At 51.9% G+C, this 22,022-nt stretch overlaps 1 protein-coding gene across 3 annotated transcripts in view; it reads right to left on the bottom strand.

Annotated features, from left to right (window-relative positions):
* Positions 1-8,000: 8,000 nt before the first annotated feature.
* Positions 8,001-22,022, bottom strand: part of SPRY3 (sprouty RTK signaling antagonist 3) — a 69,596-nt gene continuing 55,574 nt past the window's right edge. The window contains exons 1-2 of one of the 3 annotated variants that reach the window (XM_065729607.1): positions 13,990-14,413; positions 8,001-11,092 (exon numbers count right to left, since the gene is read on the bottom strand). In XM_065729607.1, the coding sequence (XP_065585679.1) occupies positions 10,125-11,045 (921 nt within the window). In that variant the 5' untranslated portion in view covers positions 11,046-11,092; positions 13,990-14,413 and the 3' untranslated portion in view covers positions 8,001-10,124. Of the gene's footprint in view, positions 11,093-13,989; positions 14,414-22,022 lie in introns of those variants that run through there. The other 2 variants (XM_065729608.1, XM_065729610.1) reach the window with 2 other exon arrangements.

Below are 22,022 nucleotides of genomic sequence, written 5' to 3'. Positions count from 1 at the left end.
AATTCCTTGGGTCAGCACAACAGTGTAAAGCCACCCTGTACAGCTCTTCCTTTCTCCTCTACTTTCACCTCAGCGAAGGGATGGACGCACTAAGCTCTATGGGACAAACACTGTCCTGTGCAACAGTACTCTAGCTGACCCCCTCAGACAACCAGTTTAGGGTCAGAGGTTTCTATGAGCTTCTGAGGGGGGCCATTTCTGAGCTGAGTTGAGAATTCCCTTTCTCACCCTAATTATCCAAAGGATGAAAATATCCTGACTCTCCTCAATATATATTCAGGGATTTTCCCTGAGGCTGGAGAGTGGAGAATTCCCCATTTTGCATTGCACTACTCTTGAAGAGTTCACCCAAGGACAAGAGCAATGGGGCATTTCATCCTTTTGATTGAGTACACCATACCCAGGGGTAGCAAGGGGAGCCAATACCCCAGACAGAGGGCACTGCTGCACACCATCCAATTAACCCTTCTGATAGCTTCGATTAAAATAAAGGGGCCTTCAGGTCCCTGCTGGAGTGGCCTATTTTATGTTTGCATCTCCTTAGTTTTGCCTCAGAGTATGATGTTCAGGAAGCAGTTATTTCAGGAAAGGTACGCTATAGATAACTGATCTGCCAGCCAGGTGTCATGTTCCTTCATTTATTTTCAATTACTTTGTCTCATTAGCTCTGGTGAGAATTGCCTGGTGTCAATTCATTTGGTCACCTCTGTGCCTGCTGCACCTCTCCAGGGGCGCATATCCAGCGTGGTGTGATCTCTCCCTGGGGGACACTGTTACAAAACAGCTCTGCTTCTCTTTCAGTCTCATCTTGTTCTCATCTTCCAGCTACCACACTGCTTCAGACCCCTTCTCAGGATCACATGGAATTCCTGGAGGAAAGCAGGTGAGAAGTGTGGGGAGCCATCCCTATGCACATTGCAGCAATAAGTGCTAGTGCGCTCAGGCAACAAAGACTTCCAACCTCATTCCTGTATACAGCTTCCAGAAAGGAGGTTGTGGTGAGGTGGGGGTTGGCCTCTTCTCCCTGATAGCAATGATGGAGCTGAGAGAGGTTCTGGTTGGATATTGGGAAAAACTTCTGAGTGGTGAGGCACTGGCACAGGCTGCTCAGGGAGGTTGTGGAGTCACTGTCCCTGGAGGTGTTCAAGAAAAGGGTCAATGTAGCACTGAGGGCATGGTCTAGTAGGCAGTATTGGTGGTAGATCGGTAGATCGACAGCTGGATCTTAGAGGTCTTTCCCAACCTTAATGATGCTATGATTCTTAGTGCTGTCAGGATGGAGGATAGATCCCAGGACATCTTGGGCTGTCATTTCATTCTCTGTATTGTGTATACGCACTCATGGAATTGCCTCTAAGAACCCACTTCAGGTCAACTTCATGTTCACCCTTTTATCTGGGTCAGTACACGCCAACACCCCACACTGGCTCCAGAAGGAGGTGATTTGTGCTAGTAGTCCCAAGGCTCATCAGGCTTCCTCTATGAACTCTCCTTTTAGCTCTTCTGTCCATCCCCATGGAGCAGAGCAGGGACAGCTGCTGGGGCAGATGGTAGTAAAAAGAGACAGAAGAAGACATCAGTGCCATCAGATGTGTGTGGAAGGGAAAAAACAGCAACAGCTTTTCTTCTCTAGCTGCAGATTTCTCCTACCTTCCAGCTCAGCATAAAGCCCTCCAAAACAAAATTCCCTCCTGCCCAAGGGATGTCCTGACCTGCTGTTTAGCTCTGGGATCTTCTCCACCTGAATCTCTCATGGTGTACCACTGTGAAGTTGATCTGTGCTTGCTCACTGCACAAAGCTTTTGTGCTTTCACCTATCCAAGCATGAGCTGAGCCATACCTGGCATGTTCCCAGGGTGACACAAGCAGCTCATCTACCTGCTCACTGTCAGCTGTGTGGCCAGCTCAGCTCTGGTGGTGACAACAGCAGGGACCAAAGAGGGCATGATGTAATTTTCAGATCTGTTGGGGAGTTTTCAGCAGTGATGGCTGGAAAAAAAAAACCCAGCAATTTCTCTATGAAAAAGGGCACATTCACTCCAGTTCCAGTGAGAAAGAAAGAAATAGAAAGACTGGTAGTGACTGTCCTTAATTGATTAGTCATTTCTGCAGATGATAATTGCACATCAAAAGACAGGGATCCTACTGTTTCATGCAAATGTCCTTAGGAATAACAGCAAGACACAGGGGAAGTGGGTAGAGGAAATAAATCTCCTAAGGCGCTGCCCAGGAGAATTGAGAGCTTGAGTTCCATTTTGGGAAAACAGTGTTGATTTGAATGTTCCTGGAAAAAAATATCTTCAACCTCCCGAGTGCCAGAAACATGGAGGAAGAGGACAGGAGTGTGCCCCAGCCATGATAAAGCATCACCTCTTCAAGTACCAGTGGAGAACTTGAAAGAAGAGGTGGCTGATGAGACAGGGTTGGAGACAACCTTTGTGGGTCCTGCTGTGAACCTGAAATTTGGATCCTTCCCACACACTGCAGTCCCCTGGGCTCTCTGATTTGTGCCTGGTGTGTCCAGTCCTATTCTGCTCCCCATGCTGCCACATCTGGGCCACAAGCTGAACACCAGCCCTGGGGCTCATCTGAGAACCTCTGTTCTCATTTAATTATTTCAGCTGCTAGCCCTGGTGTCTGGCAAAAGAGGCTTGTGAGCATGACTCAGTCAGCCTCCAAAAGCAGCAGTGAAAAAACAAGAATCTGCTGTGAGCTGCATCTTGATTTTTTTTTTTTTTTTTAAACCAACCTCGTGATGCTTTGCAGAGCCAAAGCACGAGTCTGTAATATCAGAACAGTGCCATATATTGTGGATGTTTTGGGGTGATGATAAGAAAAATGGTCATTTTTCGCAAGCACGCAGCCATCGATGGGGTCATGGAGACTCTCTTACAGAGAGTGAGATCCTCTGTATTACAGCCACAGCGTGGGAGAAGGTTTTGCGGCGTTATTTCCTGCGTGGGCAATTTCAAAGGTTCCTGGCTACCTGCCTCACTGCCCCAGGTAAAGCCTAAACCTGTAATCCCTCCAGGCCCCATATCTCAAATGTCACTGAGCAAAGCAGAGCTGGGGACACCATCCCACTACGATCTTGTATCTGCTTAGATCCACCAGCAATGGGTTCTTTGGAGCAGGGATCTGAAGGGAAATAAGCTGTCCTCAGCCCTACCTAAAGGATGACTATGGAATACCTAGAAAGTGTTGGTGATCATGGAGAAGCCTAAATTGCCACTTTGTGGCCCCTACAGCCTCTGGCAGAAACCACTTCTGACCTTCTGTCTCATCCTATGCAGCTCTGTACGCTCAGATTCCTGCACACTCATCACCTTCAGCGTGGGTTAATGAACAGCTGACATTTAAATATTCCTTCATCACTCCATCCCCGTCACTGATGAAGTCATGGGCAGCGTGTTGGAGCTGCAGGTTTGCCTTCACATCCTTTACCTTCAGCCGTCTTCAGCGCAGAGCTGCTGCAAGCTCCTTCCCCTTTGTAGTCAGCAAAGAGAAATAGGCGCTTTCAGGGCATGAGTCATCTGACCTATTTAGCCATCTTAGGAAGAGATGAATGAGTCCTTAAGAGGGCCCGTTTCTTGCTGCTGTCTAGACAGCCAAGCTCTCAGCTGCAGACGCCTACCCTTGCTCTTCAGGCTGGGAAGGGCTTCTGGCTAATGGTGGGCTCCCAGCTCCAGCAGAGCATTGGCTCACGCCTGAATATGCAGGAGACATTTGAGCTCAGCCTGGCTTTGCTCCCTCTGAAGGGAAGATTTCAATGCCAAAAGGCTGGAAACCTTATGCTATACCTCCAAGGGAGGGTTTTTTGTGGAGCTGGGTTTCTTCTGCTGTGACAAAATGGCATAGGGCATTTCAGGTCTGAATGTCAGTGGGATGTGTTAGCCAAGGGGAGGTGTTTTATTATTCTCAGCTAAACCAGCAAAAGTGGTGCAGTCACCCTGGTGGCTCCAGTACGTGACTGTGACCCAGTGCCAACACCATAGGTCTGGGATAAACTTGAGCCTGTGGAGCACTTGGTCTTCACAAGGATGCAGATAGCAAAGATCATGCAGTTTAAAGAGTCAACCTATTCTAGGGAGAAAAAGCCCAACCAGCAGGACTATTTGTGATTTCTGGGGCTAATATAAACAAGAGAAGGAAAGTGCCTGAGTTGTGACCATCTTTCAGATGGCCTGTGGGCCACTTGCCTGTGATTCTCTGTTAATGTGGCATTACTGTTCTTTTCCTTGCTTTGTCTTGCCTTGTAGATACCTCACAAGATCAGTGACATGGACTGATAGGGGCAGGGTAGGCATGGGAAGGTGGTACTACACAAACCAAAAAGGCTCTAACATAGTTAAAACAGGCTTTGCATCAAGGAACCGGACTGCTTGGCTGTGCCTAAGAGGGACTCTGGCAATGATAAATGGGCCAAAGTCATCTTTTGTTTTAGAAGCAGGGGAAGAATGAATCACAGCAGGGACTAGACTCACATCTGTCCTCCGAAACCCCGAGGCAGATCCTGAATGCTGTGGTGCGGCCTTGGCATATGTGTTGGAAAGCATGCTCTGGTACCAGAGACAGGCTCCAGAGCCAATGAAACAGCCCAAGAAAAGGCTTTATGCTGAGAGGCATAGAGAATGCACTCCAGAAGGGGCTTCAGAAATGTATTTTGGGGACCAAACCTCAACAGATCTCAGGGATGTCTCATCTCAGTCCCTTCTTTTGCTGCCCAGGAACCCACCATGCTTGAAGAACCTGGAACAGCCACAGCAGGGAGTCAAACACTGAGATTTTTGAGGTTTTCTTTAAGCACCAGAAGAGGGGAGAAGTGTCAGAGCCAAAAAGGATCCCCACCAACACCTATTCCATGCCAGCAGAGTGTGATGCCAGCCAGCACCTGTTCAGAACCCTGCCAAAGCACAAACCTGAGTCATGCCCTGGCTGTCACAAAGACAAGCAGACACTTTCAAAATTAATATATATTTTTATTGAATAGTTGCTCTAAGTGGGCTTGTGAAGCCACCCATAGAATTACTTCTTTCATCTCAGCAGTGGTTCAGTTATCAGTTATTAGCTTTGCAAGAGAAGAAAACCGAACAGAAGTAGGTGCATTAAAATAAATAGGTTATTTTTTTCTTATCTTTAAAATAAACTTTTGAAATAAATACTTTGTTTTTTTAGAGGGTTTTTTTGTGTTTTTTTTTGTTTGTTTGCTTTGTTTTTATTTTCCTTTTAAATTTACAAGAGTATTGTCAAAAAAAAAAAAAAAGAAAGAAACATCCATCAGGTTATAAACATGTATTATACCTTATAGAAAGGAACCCAAATAAAGGCAGCCAGGGAGGGATCTCTTTATACACTGTACAGAATGCCTTTGTACCAGTTAAATGGAGAATTAGAGGCTTCGGTTCTTGGTGTGAGGCTCTCCTTTGAAGGCCAAGGGGACTTGTCTTCTTGGGAGAGCTTTGTGCTGAGGATACCGGGGAGACAGGAGGCTGCCTGTCCACTGAGCATCACAAAGGCCTGAGGGAACTGCCAGGAGATGGGGAGAAGGAAAAGAGAAGGTGGACAGGGATTTCGTCAGGGAAGGAGGGGACCAGCCACACCAGCAACTCACAGAGGAGGGTTTGGTTCTGCTCCTGTTGAAGCCCTTTGGGTGTTTGCAAGAGGTCCTGGTGCTGTCTGAGAAATATCCCGAAGCATGTGAGCCTGTAAGAGGTCACAGCTCTGCTTCAGATCTGAACCTGCAACCTCCAGCTGCTGCAAGTATCCTGAAGGAGTGGGCTCTGTGGGCTCCTAGGAGACCAGCCTCACTTCATTTCCACTGAAGACCAATGATGGGGTTTCCGGTGGGATAGGGGAACAACTCTTCTTTTATTTACTTCTTCTATTATCGCAGAAAGATAGACTTTCCAGTATCCAAAGAGCTCTCAGTGTTCTCCAGCCTCAAAACACCCATGGTCCAGAATGAGAGAGAGAGAGCAAATTAACGGAGAGGTGCTGGAAACAGCAAGCTTGGGGCACAGCATGCTCCTCCCTGGTGCATCCCACTCGAGTAAGCCCAGTTTGTCCCTCTTTATTGCACTACAGCAGCTGTTGATTAGCTGTGATTTTGTGCTTTGGCATCTTTTGGCCAATGATACTTCCCCACCTTTTCCAGTCTTTGGGATCATACATGAGGATAGGGAAGAGCTGACTCAACAGAATTTTATGAGAGTCCGAGAATGCAATCTCAGAGACCTTCCTCCAGAAACCCAACCCTGCCAAACTGTTTTCTGATGTCCTCAGCTCCTTTGGTGTGAGACAAAGAGGTTTCCCGAGGATGGATGCCAACCTGAGCTACACCCCAATCACCACCTACTTCCACTGGGAAGACTGGGGGAACTGGGATGGAATGGGAGCTCCAGCTTGGTCCCCAGTGACTCCTCCTCAACAGTGTTGGGACCAGTCATCAAGTATTAAAGGAGGGGAACAGGGCTGAGAGAAGCCATGGCATAGAGCAGACACCATCAGGAGTCTTTGGAGGAGATGGGAAGAGCAGAGCAGGGGGAGCTCAGGTCCTGCTCAGCAGCTCCTGCCCTGTCTCCTGCTCCTTGGCATCTGGGCATCTCTCCTTAAATTTGCCCTAAAGCCCCATATGTTTCCTGGGAAAGAAGCCCATGACCAGCACAGATGCACAACATGGAGAAACACTGTCTTGCAAAGCAGTTCCATCCTCGTGAGGTCCAAGAAGTGCAGGGAAAACAGGACTTGTCATGCAACTCTCCAAACAGAAAATCAAGAAAGATGCGTTGGGACAGAGAGACCCAAACTGTCAGGACAAACAGCCACACACAAACATCTGGAGCAGATGTTATCTGACTCATTACAGGGTGGGGCAGGAAAGGGGCTCAGAACTCCAACCAAAATTGGAGCCCTCTCTGCAGAGAAACCAAACTATCCGGCAGCCAGAAGGGAGCAGGATGGAACTGGTCTGAAGACATTAGGAAAAGCTCAGGAAAAACAGACATGATCAGAGGTTACCCACAGCCTTCCTGTCACCAGATGGGCTCGGCGAACTGGAGCTGACATCCCTGGAGAGCTTTTGGCAAAAACCAGCTCTGAACATCTCCAGTCCATGCAACTATAAGACCTCAGTGTGGCTTTGATTTACCTTCCACACAGTCCAACTTAGGCTCTGCTTGGTCTGGCAGCCCTCCGTGCCCAACTGGGTCCTCTTCAACTCCTTTCTACATGCCCCATATTCCATCAGATATATCTCATGAGTTTGGCATTTCTAGGAGATGGGACATCCAAGAGACCTGGCCGGACTCCTCAGCTCTGCACTCTCGTTATGGCATGATTCCCTGTTGGGAGTGGGACTTACATGCTGACCCAGAAAAAGTCCATATGTAGAGGGCAACCTGGACTCCTACCAACTGCTGAAGGTAAATGTGCTGCAATAGTAGTGCTGGGTTCCACCTCACTGCATGATGCCATGCCAAACTGGCTCTGAGGAGATGGTATCTGGACAGCCATTTTCTCATCCCACAGCTCCAGCACCTGGAGGAGATCACCCCATACTTGCATGACTTGGGAGGCCGTGAAAATGATGAAGCTTCACATGTTGAGTCATTCCACCATCAGGAGAGGAAGCAATGAATTGCAGAGATACAGAGGTGGTAACTAAATTTACAAGACAGCTCCACTTAAAAAAGAGGAGGAAAAAAATCAAAGTAGAGCAAGTTGGAAAATTCTGTTCATTAGTTTTCTTCTGAAAGTTTCAATGAACTATTTCACATTCTTGCTGAAGAAAGCCAGTTCCTCAAATCCTCAATGAAAAAAAAAAAAGGGACTTTTTCTCCTAAAGAAGTTTTACACTTTTTAGGAGGAATAAGTTTAATGAACACCAATAGAAAAGTGAACTGAAAAGGAAGGATGCTTCTTGGTGGAAGTCTGTCCCCCAAACATCACTCGGAAATATCCATATGCCAAGTAACTGCTGGCATATGGATAAATACGTTTGTGATGTATTATGTAATTGATATCACGGAGATGGGCTGATCTTGTGCTGGTACAGACACATACAGGCTATTGTCTGAGAAGGTCATCGCCTTAAAACCCAATGGCAAAACTGCACAGGCGTCATCTTCTCCCTCCTTATCAGTACAAGATCCTGGTTGTAAGCAACAGCATCATCCTGAATTCCCTACCACTCGTGGTAAGTGGGCTCTGAGTCTTTAGAAGCATTTTCCATTAATGCCCCTTGGGCAATGGATGAAACCAGGGTGAGGATTTCAGTCACCCCAGGCACAGACTCCCCACCAGGGATGAGATTCAGCTCCCCTTCACACCTTCAACATGTAGCTCCCTTAGAATCAAAGGAGTCAAGTACCAGCAGCACACATTTTAATTAATGTTTCTGAGGAGGATGAATCACTCCCTGGAACTGCTTTTTTTTTCTTTCTTTTTTTTTTTTTTTTTTCCTGCAACAGAGGGAGCTTGGATCAGCTGTGATTTTTAGATAGCAAATGTATGGGAAGATGAATCCCATCAAGAAATGCTACCTCCTGGCTCACCCCACAGCCTGCACTAAATCCTACTCCCTCTCTGCAACCTCTAAGCCTCCCTTTCCCCCTCTCCCGACTACCTAGGAACTCAAGGTCTAGGATTAGTGATAAACAGATCGGGAAATCATCTTCCAGAATGTGGAAGTGTACCAGGAAGCCAAACCTTGCATCTGGCACCATTCACAGCAGTATCATGGATATTATTAGTAATAGTCCTAGCCATCCTAACGTTATATTTATATATACAAAAATAGATCCACAGAACTCTACAGAAAGAGGTGGCTGAGTGAATGCAATGGGCAAGCCCTGGACAGCAGAGTCTTGGAGGAAGCCAAGGGAGACTTTGCATATATTTCTCCAGGGGGACTGTCTGCTTCCCTTTGCACACACACGTTTCAGAGGAGGGACAGCCTCGGGACGTCATGCCAGCTCCAAACTCCCCTGACCCACCAGTGGCAAGCAGAGATGGGGCTGAGCCCAGGTCTGGAAGGATCTACCCACAGCTGCAGCAACGTGTTTGGCTTTTATCACAGCACGTAAACCGTGAAGCACTGACCCCAAATCGTGGTCTGCAGATGGCGCAGCCCAAGGGCTCAGTTCAGCCCCATCTCCACTGTTGCAGAATATCTTCAGAAGTCACAGTGCTGTGGCACACTGATGGCCAAGGAAAGCAAGGTGAGGGCTCAAAGGCAACTTCTGCAGGGAAGGAAGGTTGGGGTTCCCTCTGTGGACACCCCCTTCAACTCTCCATTTTCCCCAAGCCAAAGCCCACCTCAGGTCGGTGCTAAGCAGCAGAGAGAGAAGAGCTGGCTGTCAATAGTTGGGTTTGGGGACTTTTTTAAAGTGATTTCAGTGCTGGTGGAAGGTACCAGACAGGCAGAAGGCAGATCTAGGAAACAGGGTGGTGGGACAAAGCTCTGTCCCCATGGCTACTTCACCCTACTTCAAGGACAAGCCTGGAAGTATAGACGGGGAGCTGCATCTGCTCAGTGATGGGATGGAGATGGGTGACAGTACTGTCTTCTCTCCCATCCCACTGTGGTTTGCACTTTGGAGGAAGACCCTTCACTTCCAGGCATGGAGAAATGAATGGCTGTTCCAAACCAGCATCCTGCTCTCCATCGCATCCCAGAGGAACCTTCCCCTCACTGCAGCTGGGCAGCAGCTGAAAGGTTTGAAAGCTTTCCACAATTTCCATTCCTCTCGGAGGCAGGAAAAATGAGGTGCCATCTGGCTGGCATCTCCTGATGGCTTCCAAGCAGGCAGGGAGGCCGCTGCTGCTCAGTGGGACCCTGCAGCACCTGAAGGATGCAGGATGTAGGCAGTGGGAGAAAATGGAGACCACTCCTGAAAAGTGCTGGAAGGGGAGAAAAGGGCTGGGCTCCTGGAGGACTCTAGCTTGGGATGCATGGCCCCAGCTCCTCCTCCCATGGGAAGAGCCATGGCCCAGGGACCCTGAGTCTCATTCCTAGGAAGAAGGCAGGGGGCAGGGGAGTGCTGCAGAGCAGGGGCAGCTGGAGGAGCATAGGGACGAAGGGGAGAGGAGTAGGAGGAATCGTCTGCTTGTCCTCCCCAGGAGGGTCATACCGGCTTATCCAGCGCCTTGGGGAAAGGCGTGCCGCTGGAGGAGGAGATCTTTCTGCACACCGTGTTGGTGTGGGTCTGGCAGCGGCAGCCGGGACGTTTCAGGCCGTCATAACCCCGCTGACAAAGTTTGAGGCACCCCAAGGTGGGAAAGTAGCAGCAGAGGCAGGGCATGAGGAGGGAGAGGAAGCTCATGGCAGCCCAACGGGCACAGCAGGAACCAGGACCGCAGGAGCACGGATCATCGGCACAGGTGTCCTCGTCATCACTGGAGCAGTGGTAGAAGATGCCCTTGACGCAGCAGAGACAAGTCCCATAGTCGAGGAGGCTCTCTGGGGAGCACAGGCAGCGCTGGTTGCACAGCCAGCAGGAGGGCAGGCCACGGGCAGCCGTGCAGCGGGCACACTTGCAGCGCCCGCACTCCTCGCAGATGAAGAGGTGCCCGCCGTGCAGGCTGCCCTTCTCCACTGTCCCTTTTAAGGGAGATTCCTCCGCTTTCAGCTCGCCGGCCCTGGGCTGCGTCCGGATCAGCGAGTGGCCCGAGTGCGACGGCGTCAGGGCGCTGAGCAGGCGCTGCTCAGAGGCCGTGGAGCTCTGGGACATGGAGCTGGCCGTGCTGGAGTGGCTCATGGCTTGCTGCAAGGGTGGCATGTGGGGCTGCTGGCTGTGGCTGCGGTGCAGGTCCTGCAGCGTGGAGGATGCCAGGCGGTCCTGAGACCACTCCTGCTTGTGCGGTGGCTGCGAGAGGGACGGGTTGGAGCGGGCTTGCTGGAAGCAGGTGGCTGGTCTCTCCACGTAGTTGTTGCTGGCACGGATGGAGCGGATTTGGTCGATGGATAGGACCTGCTGGAAGTCCTCAGCCGGGGGGTCCATCGTCTCGTCACAGCTGAGTTCAGCCACGCTGGAAGAGAGCTGCATCGCCAGGACTGGAGAGAGCCTGCAGCATCAGGGTACATCTAAAAGTCCTAAGGGATGCCATAAGAAGAGAGAGGAACATTCATTTTATGCTTCATAACACTTCATCCCTACAGCCCGTGGAGGTCCTAAGGAATTTCATACAATCGCAGAATGCTTGGGTTGGAAGGGACATTGAATCCCATCCGGTTCCAACCCCTGCTGTGGGCTGGCTGCCCTCCACTGTGCTCCATGCTACCCAGGGCCCCATCCCACCTGGCTCTGAGCACCTCCATGGATGGAGCACCCACAACTCTCTGGGCAGCAGTGCCAGGGCCTCACCACCCTGAGTAAAAAAAATTTCTTCCTAACATCTTATTCCTAACAAACAACTCCAGGCGCTGCTGAGCCCAGGAGGATGTTGGCTGGACATTTTCAAACACTGGGACAGTGAGACCTGTCCCTTGGCTCAGGTGGATGCAGCATCTCCCAATGCTCTGTGTCCTTCCAAGGAAGGTTCCCCAACTCCTGCCAGCACCAATGAGCACTGTCTGTCCTTCCTAGAAGAGGGGAAACTCAGGGTTGAGACTTGTCCAATGTTAGAGCTGGGAACAGCATCTCCAGCTCAAGAAACTGTCATGAGCCAGGGGCACAGGGAGGGAGGGAACCAAAAACATTTAATTACAAGTAACAACAGCAACAAATCACCACTAATACAACATGTGCTTGGCTAGGGACTGGGACTCCCCAGGCCCTGGCATTTCTCAGTGCAGTGTGCAGATTTCCCACTCACATCTTCATCACAAAAGGGCAGACTTCCACTTAACCCCAAAGGCAAAGCTGATGTAAGCAGCTTGTCTTGCTTCTGCACCAAAGCTGCCATGCAAAAATGGAGCAGCCACGTGGATGCGCTTCATTGCATGCCAGTACTCATCCAGGAGCTTTTCCCCCAAGAACTTCCAGTCCAGATTTCAGTTGGATATGTGCTGCGTGTGCACAGCCAACTTCCCTGGAACAAAGCTGTTCCCTGGCAGATCAAACATCTGATCCACGGGTGACACAGGCATTGTCACAGTGCCCACAGGAAGGCTGTTCCATAGGAGCTCCCGTGGCCAGAAAAGGCCAGCAAGTAGGTGAGGGGCCACAGGTAAATCTGCTCATGCAGCAGAGAGAGGCAGAGGGAAGATTGATTTTCATTAGCTAGGCTGACCTTGAAGAGCAGGAAAAGCAAAGGCAACTTACTTTGACGGTTAAAGCAAGAAGTGCCCTCTCCCATCCCCCTTCCCAGGAAAAAAATGCAACCAATCTGCTTAGAATTATGGTGGGGTTTTTTTGCATTGTTTTCTTTTTCCTTTGCAAGGAGCCCACTTCTAAGTGATCCTGAGTGAAATGCTCACCCCATGCAGAGCAATGAGAGTGGTGAATCAGTGTTCCCACTGTTGGATGGCCACGGCCAATTGGGAATGGGTTTCTTCAGTGGGAATACAAGGTGAGCCAGGAGGGCACGGCTAACCCAGCACAGTTTGCGTGAGCATAATTCCAGGATGGGAATGGGCCATGCAAGCCAAGCTCTCACAGAAGCACAAGCTGAGGAGCGGCAGCCCTATGGACCCCTGAAGAGATGTGATGAGTCTCAGTCTGCAGATGGAACCATGCAACAGAGAGCATAGCAGCTTCAGTGCATTCCTGCATCTCTCAGGACCTGGATCCCATCTCAAGGGGCATTAGGCTGATTGACACCCAGTGCAGCTGGAGCTCTTCACATCTGGGTGTCCATCCCCTTCATCTGGGTGCTGGGTTTGGCACTGATTGTGCATTAGGACTCAAACCAGGCAGACTGGGAGCTCTGGGCAGGTTCATATGGGTGGGCTGAAAGTGAGATGTGACCCAGAGAGAGAGACCCAGGACAGGGGAGGGTCTGTGGGAATGGAGTTGGTGGAACTGGGAGAGTGAGAGCTGCCAAAGGGCAACTACACCCACCTAGTCCTGCACTCAAGAAGCAGAGCCAGGCTTAGGCAGCAGGAGCAGTGTGGAGGATGCTGCAACATGGGGGGGACAGGAGGCAGAGAGGACCTGGCAATAGGAACACATCATGCTGCAACCCAGGCCCTTAGGATCTGGGTCCTGGTCTTGGATGCAGCACCTGGGGCACGGCATTTCCTTGGAGGACCCATGGCACCAAACCTGGGTTTAGGTGCTCCTGGACCTACAATCCAGGGGTAGGGGTTAGACAAAATGTCTCTTTCTGTGACCTGAGCAAACATGAGCTGGGGTATCCACAGGGAGATGGAGGAGTTGGGGGTCTCCTGGTGCAGTGGCATGGTGGAAAGGGGGACTGAACACCCACTGAGAGTGGGGATGCGGCTGTTGCCCTCCAGAACCCCACTTGCTCCCATCGCTCCTTGCCCCAGGCACAGTGGGGGCTGCAGAAGGTCCCTGCCCTGTTCCCACAGTGCTGCCACCCCCTCCCTACCTACCTGCCTGTTGGGGGGAGCGGGGCAGCGTGCCCCCAGCCTCCTCCTCCTCCTCACACCCTGCCTGCCAAGCGGGCATGCCAGCCCCGGAAACCGGGCGAGCTTTATGACCGGCAGCAGCCCCAAACATATAAAGTTCGTGTGATAATGGTCCAGAGGAAGGATCGTAAAAGCAAATGATTTACAGGCACTGGAGGTGGCTGCGAGCTGGGGATGAGCTCTGCAGAGCACTCCGGTGGGAATAGAGAGGGCTTCCCCCACGCAGGACCCCTTCTTTCCCCACTGGTGCCCATGTGTGGCCAAGTCCCTACCTGCAGCCCTCCTCCCACCCCCCCGCGCACACCCCACTCGTGTCCAGCACCCCGCGCGTGGATCCATGTGAGTGCTCCCCACGATCCAGTATCGCCACCAGCAGCCACGCGTGTCCCACACTCCACGCGTGATCCGCACCCCACGCACATCCCGCACCCACCCGTGTCCCGTACCCCACTCACCCCGCCGCCGCTCCATCCGCCGTGCCCAGCCCTAGGGGCCGGCGGGCGGCACGGGCATGGGGCACCGGCCGCCCCCCCCGGCCCCACAGCCGGGGGCAGCGAGGCAGAGCCCTGCAGGGCTGCCCGGCTCGGGTTTGTGAATGCAGGCAGGTCCTTGTGAATGGGGGCAGCGTGGAGGATGGGAGGGAGGGAGGGATTTAGTGCTGCCCGTTAGCATCTCTCCCTCTCCCTCTCTCTCTCTGCCGCTCGCTTTCCCGGAGCTGGAGCTCTTAATGCTTACCTAAGTGGCGTCATCCAGCTGAAATTGAATCGGCCCATTAGCGGTCCCCATAGAGCCCTGTGCATCCGCTCCCTAGATAATGACTGCAACAGAGCCGAGCGCTGCGGGATGCAGCAGGCGCTATTTAAACATTTCCGTCTCTCCTCCGGCTCTGCTTCCCCCATCCGCGCCCACCGGGACAGCCCCGCCGTCCCCGTTCCTCGGCCCCGGGGGACACAGGGGACAGCCCCATACAGCCCCATCCCATCGGCACTCGTGGGTTCGGTTCATTTTGTCACCACCACGAGCACGGTGTGCTGGAAGCGCCTTGGGTTTGGCAGCACAAAACAGGGGATGGCGTCGACCTGTGCTGTCACCTTGATGTGTAAATCACCGTGCTATGGGCACTGTCACCTGCTCCCCAGTCCCAGTCACCTCTTCTGGGCATCTGGGAGGCATCAATAGGAGCCTGGATGTCATCCACCTCTTACGCTGCTAATTCTGAATCAGTAATCAAAGCTCAGAGAGGATGGAAAGGGGCTTTCCTATGGTACACTCCCCAAAATCAGCCCCACAGCCACTGTTCTCCCAGGAACAACCCCCCCCCCCGACTCAAAGTCCAAGCAAGACACGGACCTTCTGTGCCCCCTATGCCCTGTGCTCCCTCCTCATGCTGCCTTCTGTGAGGCTTGGGCACACGGAGGACCCTTGCAATGCCCTCGGGGCTCATCTAGAAAGAAACAGGACCTGGGTTAGTGGTCTCCAGGAGGGAGGCTTCTCCTTGGTGACACTGCACATAGCTATGGAGCCAGCTTGAGCTCCTAGCCTTGCTATTTACCCCTCAGCCCTTCACAAATCCTTCTGAGCAATGCTTTCTGGCTGAGCGAACCACCGTAGAGTATCTCAAGGGGGCTGAGGACCCATCTCTGAGGAATTAGGGTGAAAGAACCAAGCACACAACAACCTGTGCAGGCCCAAGCAGCACGGGAACCTGCACCCCAGGGCAGGTCACCACTCAGAGAAGGCCCAGTGAGGCTGGCTGTGTGGCTGGGGAAGGAAGATAAGGGTGCCGAACAGCTCTGCCACTTGTTGCCCCACAGATTGGCTTTAATCAGAATGACCCCACTGAGCTCAGTGGCTCCCACTCAGCTCATGCCAGCAAAAGCCCAGCACAGTGACGAGGCACCCTGCTCTCTGGTGATACATAGCTGCTCCTGTCCACACTGGTTTTTAGGTATTTCACTTCTAAGTATCCCTCCATCCACAGGGGATGCTTGCAGAGGTGCTGCTCCAGGAGTGGGGAACGGACCCTCAGCAGCAGCATCCCACAACCAAAAACGCCACATCCCGATCTGACCAGCCCCTCCTCTTCATCACATCGCTCCCAGATCGGGTTTTAAAGGCTCAGAAAGCACCGAGGTGCCCAAACCCCAGCGCCCGCCTCCAGACAAGCACGTGTGCGCGTCCTCCCGTTCTCCCAGCCCCGATCTCTCGCTCCCACCTTAAGGCGTGCAGCAATTTGGGCTTTCCCTTCCACCGTCTCGCAGCATCCCTGCAGCCCGCGCCGTGCTCGGCGCCGCTTTATTCCTTGCCTGCTGCCGAGGGAGGGCCGAAAGGCATGAATGCCGAGATGCCGAGACAAGTGGGAGGGTGGGAAGCAAAGGGAGAATAGCAGCCTCCTGGGGAGTTATTGACCACAGCATCTCCAAAGAGATAGGTCTGGGATGGATTTGCAGAGGGGAAAAGTTGAGGGATGCTCCCGAAGGAAGGGTCTGGGACAGATCCTCCAGCAGGTTTGGGGAGGGGGGGTCACGACTGGGATAGGGATGTGGCCCCCTGTCTGTGCACAGTCATAGCACAGAGGATGCTGTGAGTCTCCCCTGCTCTATGATATCCTCTTCCTGTGAGAGCAGATGATTTAGCATCTCACTGTGCCCCGTGTCCCCACACTACCCGTGCCTGCTGTTCCCTATGGCCCTTTGGGTGACTACTCCCAGCTGGAATCTGTCACCTCTTAACCCCTCCAACACCCCTGGGGTCCCATCCTCAGCAGCTCCCCAGGCCCTGTTCTCTGCTCTTATTTTGGAGCTTCTTCTGGGACAGCTGACAGTGCGGAGCTATCCATCTTCCCTTCCTCAATAACAGCACAAAAAGGTTTTTAGAGCTATGCACAAAATCATACAGATTTTAACAAAGCCATAGGGGCTAAATCTGGAGTCTGAAACATTCAACCGCTGTTTAAAGCAGACAGGAGAGCCTCCAAGCACCACGGTCCCCCAGTGCTCAGCTCACTGCTGTGATCAGCCCAGGGAGGAGAAAATCCCAGAGCAAGGCTGAAGGTGTCTGATCCCGTCTGGTGCTCTCAGCCAGACCTGGGCATCAGCAGAAAAGATTCATCTTCAGTTAAAGACACAGGGGGAGAAAGAATGAGGGGGGCGGAGAGAACACACGATTCCCGTGATTAAATCAGGCAGAAACAAAAAGGTGCTGGTGCCCTCTAATTTCTAGATTCACAGATTTTAGGGCCAGAAGGGACCGTGATGTTCATCTAGCCTGACAGTCTGTATTATGTGAAAGCCACTTGAAGGCAGACAGCGCCAGCAGCTCTTCTGAAGCAGCAGCAAGTGCTGGGGAGGAATTAAAAGGCTGTGATTCTCCCAGGGTGAGAGATGTGGGGATCCCAAAACAAGCCTCGGTGAGGAGGAACCAGGTACATCTGCCCCACTGCTCACAGAATGAACAGACAGCTGCGCAGGGAGGGAAGAATCATCATCTCCCTTCTGCATCGTGCAGTTCCTTTGCTTAGCAAGCAGGGGGGAAAAAACCAAGCCCTTCCCCACACCTTCATTCTGGTGAGCATAGACACCTCTCCCTATGCCCGGCTGCCTCTGCTGAGCAGCGACTGCTGCTCCATGGGGCTCACACCTTGTCCCAGAGTCCCTCACCTGGGTACCGCATTTCTCACTCCAGTCCCAACCCAACAGGCACAACTCATCCCTAGGAGTGAAGCAGGAGGGAAGCTCCCCCCTATTTCTTTGCCTTCATCCCTTGGAGCTCCCATTTCAATGTCACTTTAACTTGAACGCGAGTGTACAGGGGAGAAAGGCTTGGTATTAAATTGCCTATCTGGTCACATGTTGCCTGGGATTTGGCCGTAGCTAAGCAGCACCACCCCCACATTCACTTTTTTGGCTGGTGACTCCTCTGCTCAGCGTAAGGCAGAGCCGGCAAAGAAGGGGGGGGGGGGGGGGGGGGGGGGGAGAGAGAAAAGGCAGGAAAAAAAAAAAGCAAAAAGGCAAGTCATTGTGAATGTCAGGAGCTCCTCAGCTGCGGGTGTGACAGCGATCCTCCCCCTCCAAACTCACTCAGGGTGAGAGCCAAAGGGAGAGGGATTTCATTAGGATCTGGTAGCGGGCTATTTTCAGAGCTGACATCTTACCCACAGCTAAAAATAGCCGGTCCCCTCCACACAAACCAGGGTTTCTGTTCTGTTAAACTGTAATAAACCTCAGTGAGGCTCAGACCTTGCTTTCTCCCCACACTTTGCTCCCTTGCATGCTCCACTCCCATTTCTTTGCCTCGTCTCCATCCTTCAGTCCCCTCCTCCTGAGTGCCCTCTCCCATCTCCCACCTATTGAGAACCCATCCAAGGTTCTTGCTGGATCATCCCAAAAGTGGAGGTCCCAGGAAGGTGCAAGAGCACCGGGGTCACCAAACCAACTGCAAAGCAGCGGGACCTTGCTTTGCTCACTCACAGAGCGCCCAGGGCATGTCTAGGAGGAGCCTAGCCTAAAAACCGTGTCCAACCACCACTGCTGGTCCTCATTTCTCCATGGGCTGCCAGCAATTCCCTTCCTTCATTAGCACCATCACCCCACAGGTATTTATAGCCATTTATAGCCCGCAATGACCCTGCTTTTTTAACAAAAGCATGAATTTAACTCCTTCTGATGCTCCTCTTGCCTCCAGCTTATTCTGGTAATCCAAAACACCCCAGTCTGGAATAACCAAGCTCTTCCCTTCTTGGTGTACCTCCCAGTCCCAAATATTCCTTCTTTCTCTGTTCCCAGCACAGTCAAGATTCTCTGGGCTCTGCTGCCTTTAAGACAAGAGCAACGGTTTGTTAAAGGATTCTCCAAGTGTTCCCAGTTCCTCCAAACTGGAGAATGGATCCATCTCTGCATCCTTTGCACCGCAAGGCACAGGCATGGGATGTGGGGGCAGAATTGGAGGAGGGATGAGCTGGCATGCCACGGGGACAGCAGGGACAGTGTTATCAGGACAGGGACGGTGCTCTTGCCTTCTGCCTCATGCTGGGTGCACGCCGGCCCTTTGGAGCCACTGGCCGCCAGCCAGCCAGCCATTTCCTGGTAATCTAATAGCTGCAGCAGATGAACTGAAAATGCATTTCCTGCCACCGTGCTGTAAAATTTTTTTATTAATGTAAGGAGAGAAACGCAGCCCTGGTCCAGGGCTGCCAGGGTGGGGGGCATCTGCCTTGGTGGAGAAACTGGGGATGAGGGACGTGGGGATGGTGACACAGGGATGCTGTGGGAAGGTGGCGGGCATCTCCTGAGAACGCACACAGAGGTAAGCACCAGGCTGGGGTTGTGTTGAAATCCAGCCCTTGGCACAGCTTCAGTCCAGAGAAGAGGTGTTCCTCTTCTCTGCCACCTCCAGCATTGCTGCTTGGAGTAGGATGGGGTCTGGGAATGGGGTGGTCTTGGGGTGGCTCATGCCACCTTGTCTCATGCATGAAAAGCATGTGTCTGGGTTTACACTGGGGGATGGGGGAAGAGCTCTGCAGCCAGAAGATATGCCAAGCCAGGCATCACTCACAGGGATATTGAGGCACAGGTGAGTGAATTGTCTTTCCTAGAGGCTGAAGTGCCCCAACAGCAACTCCAGGGCAAAGGAACACCACAAGTGGGTTTGACAGCATCCCCCAGAGCATCCCATCACCTCCACCCCAAACACCCCACCCCAAGTCCCCTGTCCCAATTGAGGCCATTCCAGTGCCACCTTGGTGGACACAGCCCCAGGATGGCAGGGCTGGAGATGTTGGCGCAGCCCTTTTCCCACCCAGAGCCTGCTCCCTGCACCACAGCACAGCTAAATTGGAAAAACACACACAATGACCTCTTGTGGAATGTAGTATGAATATTTGATAGGTCTAATGTAATCATATCCAATCGATATAGGCAGGAATATCTCTCCTCCCTCCTGTGCTCTCACTCTGCCCTGTCCCTTTCTCTCTTTTCCTCTCTCTCCCTCACTCTCTCTTTCATTAATGCATTCTCCACTTTACATTATTTATTAACTTCCTTCCTTTTTTGTGTGTGTGTGTGTTTTGTTTTTTTTTAATTTAGAAAAAATAAATTAAATAACAGTGGTTATCTGGAGGCTCGGCCACTCCTTCCTAAGCACTTTTGGGCCATGCAGTGAGGTCCTGCTTTTATGAGGTCCCCCCAGAAGCCCCTGGGCATGTCCAGCCATTGCACACAGTGGAGCAGAGGTTGCCACAAGCCTGAAAGCAAGCCCCCAGAGTGCAGACAGAACTAGGAAGGTTGAGTCAGATGGATCTATGTGGGTGATTTGGTCTCATCTCCATCACATCAGGAAACAGGCTGTCCCTTACTGTCCTCAAACAGATTCAGGCTGCTGCCAGCAAAGGGTGCTGGTCAGACCCATGAATCAGCAGCTCATCAGCCTAGAAGCCACAGTCTTAATTACTTGCTGAAACTCATGGGGTTGCAAGGCCGAAGCCTATATGAGACCTTAAATGCTGCTCCATGTCTTAAAATCTTTTTGATGGAGGTTGTGGAAAGTTTGGGCTCAAAGCTCTGAAGTGTCCTGGGCAAGGAAGGGAGGAGAATGAAGCTCCTTGCACAGGGCTGAGCTGTCCTTGCATTCTTCCAGGGCTTCCAAGAAGGGCTGAGCCCAGGGATGCTGCTGCTCTGCAGCAGGTAGGGCAAATGCAATGCCCCATGCTCCAAATGAGGCTCTTCTGGCAGTGTAAAGCCCTATCTCTACCATCTCCCCATGGAAAAGCACGACAAATTCATGGAAATCAGGAAACTGGGCTCATCCATGGTTCCTGACTCAGTTTCCCTTTCCGGTAGGTGTGATGGCTTATTCTTGGTCTGCAGCCACCTAGCCACCTGGGAAAGATCCTTCCTGCTTCTGTGCTGTGGGACATGTAGATGTCCAGGGTATGGCCAGTGTTGTCTGCCATCCCCTGAGATTTCATGATCCTAAGTATCTCCAGTGAGGACCCTCTCAGAGCAGGCTGGAAATAGGACAATGACCCAGCCTGTGAGACAGGACAAGTGGCAAGAGCTTTAAAGTGAAACAGGGGAGACTTATGTTGGAATAAGGAAGAAGTTTTTCTACATTGACGATGGTGAAAGCTTAAAACGTTACCCAGAGAAGTTGGAGGTGATCAAAGTTGGGCTGAATGCAGCTGGTGACAGATGCCCCTGTCCATGGCATGGGGTTGGGCTGCAGAATCCTTTAAGGGTCCTTCCCCCTAGTGCACAGCTTGCAGGTTTGCCCCTGCATGTGCTGCCCAGCTCTGGCTTTTGCTGACCCAGGAAAACTGCTAGCAGCTGTCTGCTGAGGACCACAGCCCGGGAGAGAACTGGGGAGGAGAAACAGAAGAATGCAAAGGGAGAAGGAGCAGAAGAACATTTGGGCAGGGGAGGGCCATGGGGATTTATCTCCCATCCCTGGGGGCTGGAGGATTCACTCCCCCTCCTTGCAGTCCCCAGGCTGTTGCAGACACATGGGAACTGGCAAAGACTTCTTTAATGTGAACTTACTTACTGACCCTGCAGAACTAAGGGTGGAAGAAAAGACAGAGGAGGAAGTGTAAAGAAAGCTCCAATTAGCAGTGTTGATGCTATATATTATCCTCTGAGCAGGCAGTGTGCCAGGGTGGTGTCTGGAGGTGATCTGGGACCCTGAGTATCCTTGTTAGGACCCTGGTGCCCACATCTGCAAAAGGATGTGGGATCTGAGGTGGTTGCTTGAGATCACGGAGGGGTTAAGGTTCAAGACCCCCTTCTCTCCTGCATAATGATGGCAGCAGAAGACGGGGAGGAGGGGACACTCTTATTTCCCACCATCCTCTCCTAAGGAGGACAACCCCAAAGCATCACTGGATGCTTGCAGTTGAGCAGGACCCACCAGTGGTTAGGACCGAAGAAGGTGAAAGACTGTTAGAAGAATACAGCCCAGCCAACTTGTGTTAATTTGCTAGGAAAAATTGCTTTAGGTGGAAATCTTTGTTGGAAAGAGAGTGGGAAGGGGTCTTTAGCCCCTGCACACTCATGGTGCTCACAAGGCTCCTGATCCTTGATCCCTTGGGTATCAAACTTGGATGAAGCACAGGTCCCAGCCACACCATGGGGCTCAGAAGACAAGGCTGAGACTTCAGGGAGATGCTCTCCTTGCTGATACCTGCACTCTTTCCCTGATAAAAGTCCCATAAACCAGGTGGAGCTTGTCACTTGTGGTATTCCATCACTTTCTTCTTGATCTCTACCCCTATCAGCTCAAGGCACCCCAGCAGCATCCTCCTGGTCCAGCCCTGTGCTGCCTTTCCATGCATCCCACCTACATCAGGTATGGGGACATGATGACAAGCACAGGCAGCATAGGGACAAGGGAGCGAAGGCAGCTGGCAGCCCCAGGCCAAACTAATCAGAGAGAAACCATGACGTAAGGGCAGGGGAAGCAGGGTCCCGGCCTTTCCCAGGCTCTGCCGTGCTCC

The sequence above is a fragment of the Cyrtonyx montezumae genome, unplaced genomic scaffold, assembly GCF_038088225.1.
Source record: "Cyrtonyx montezumae isolate F1298 unplaced genomic scaffold, pur_monq_1.0 scaffold_11, whole genome shotgun sequence".
NCBI lineage: Eukaryota > Metazoa > Chordata > Aves > Galliformes > Odontophoridae > Cyrtonyx > Cyrtonyx montezumae.
This window is presented reverse-complemented; position numbering and strand designations above follow the sequence as displayed.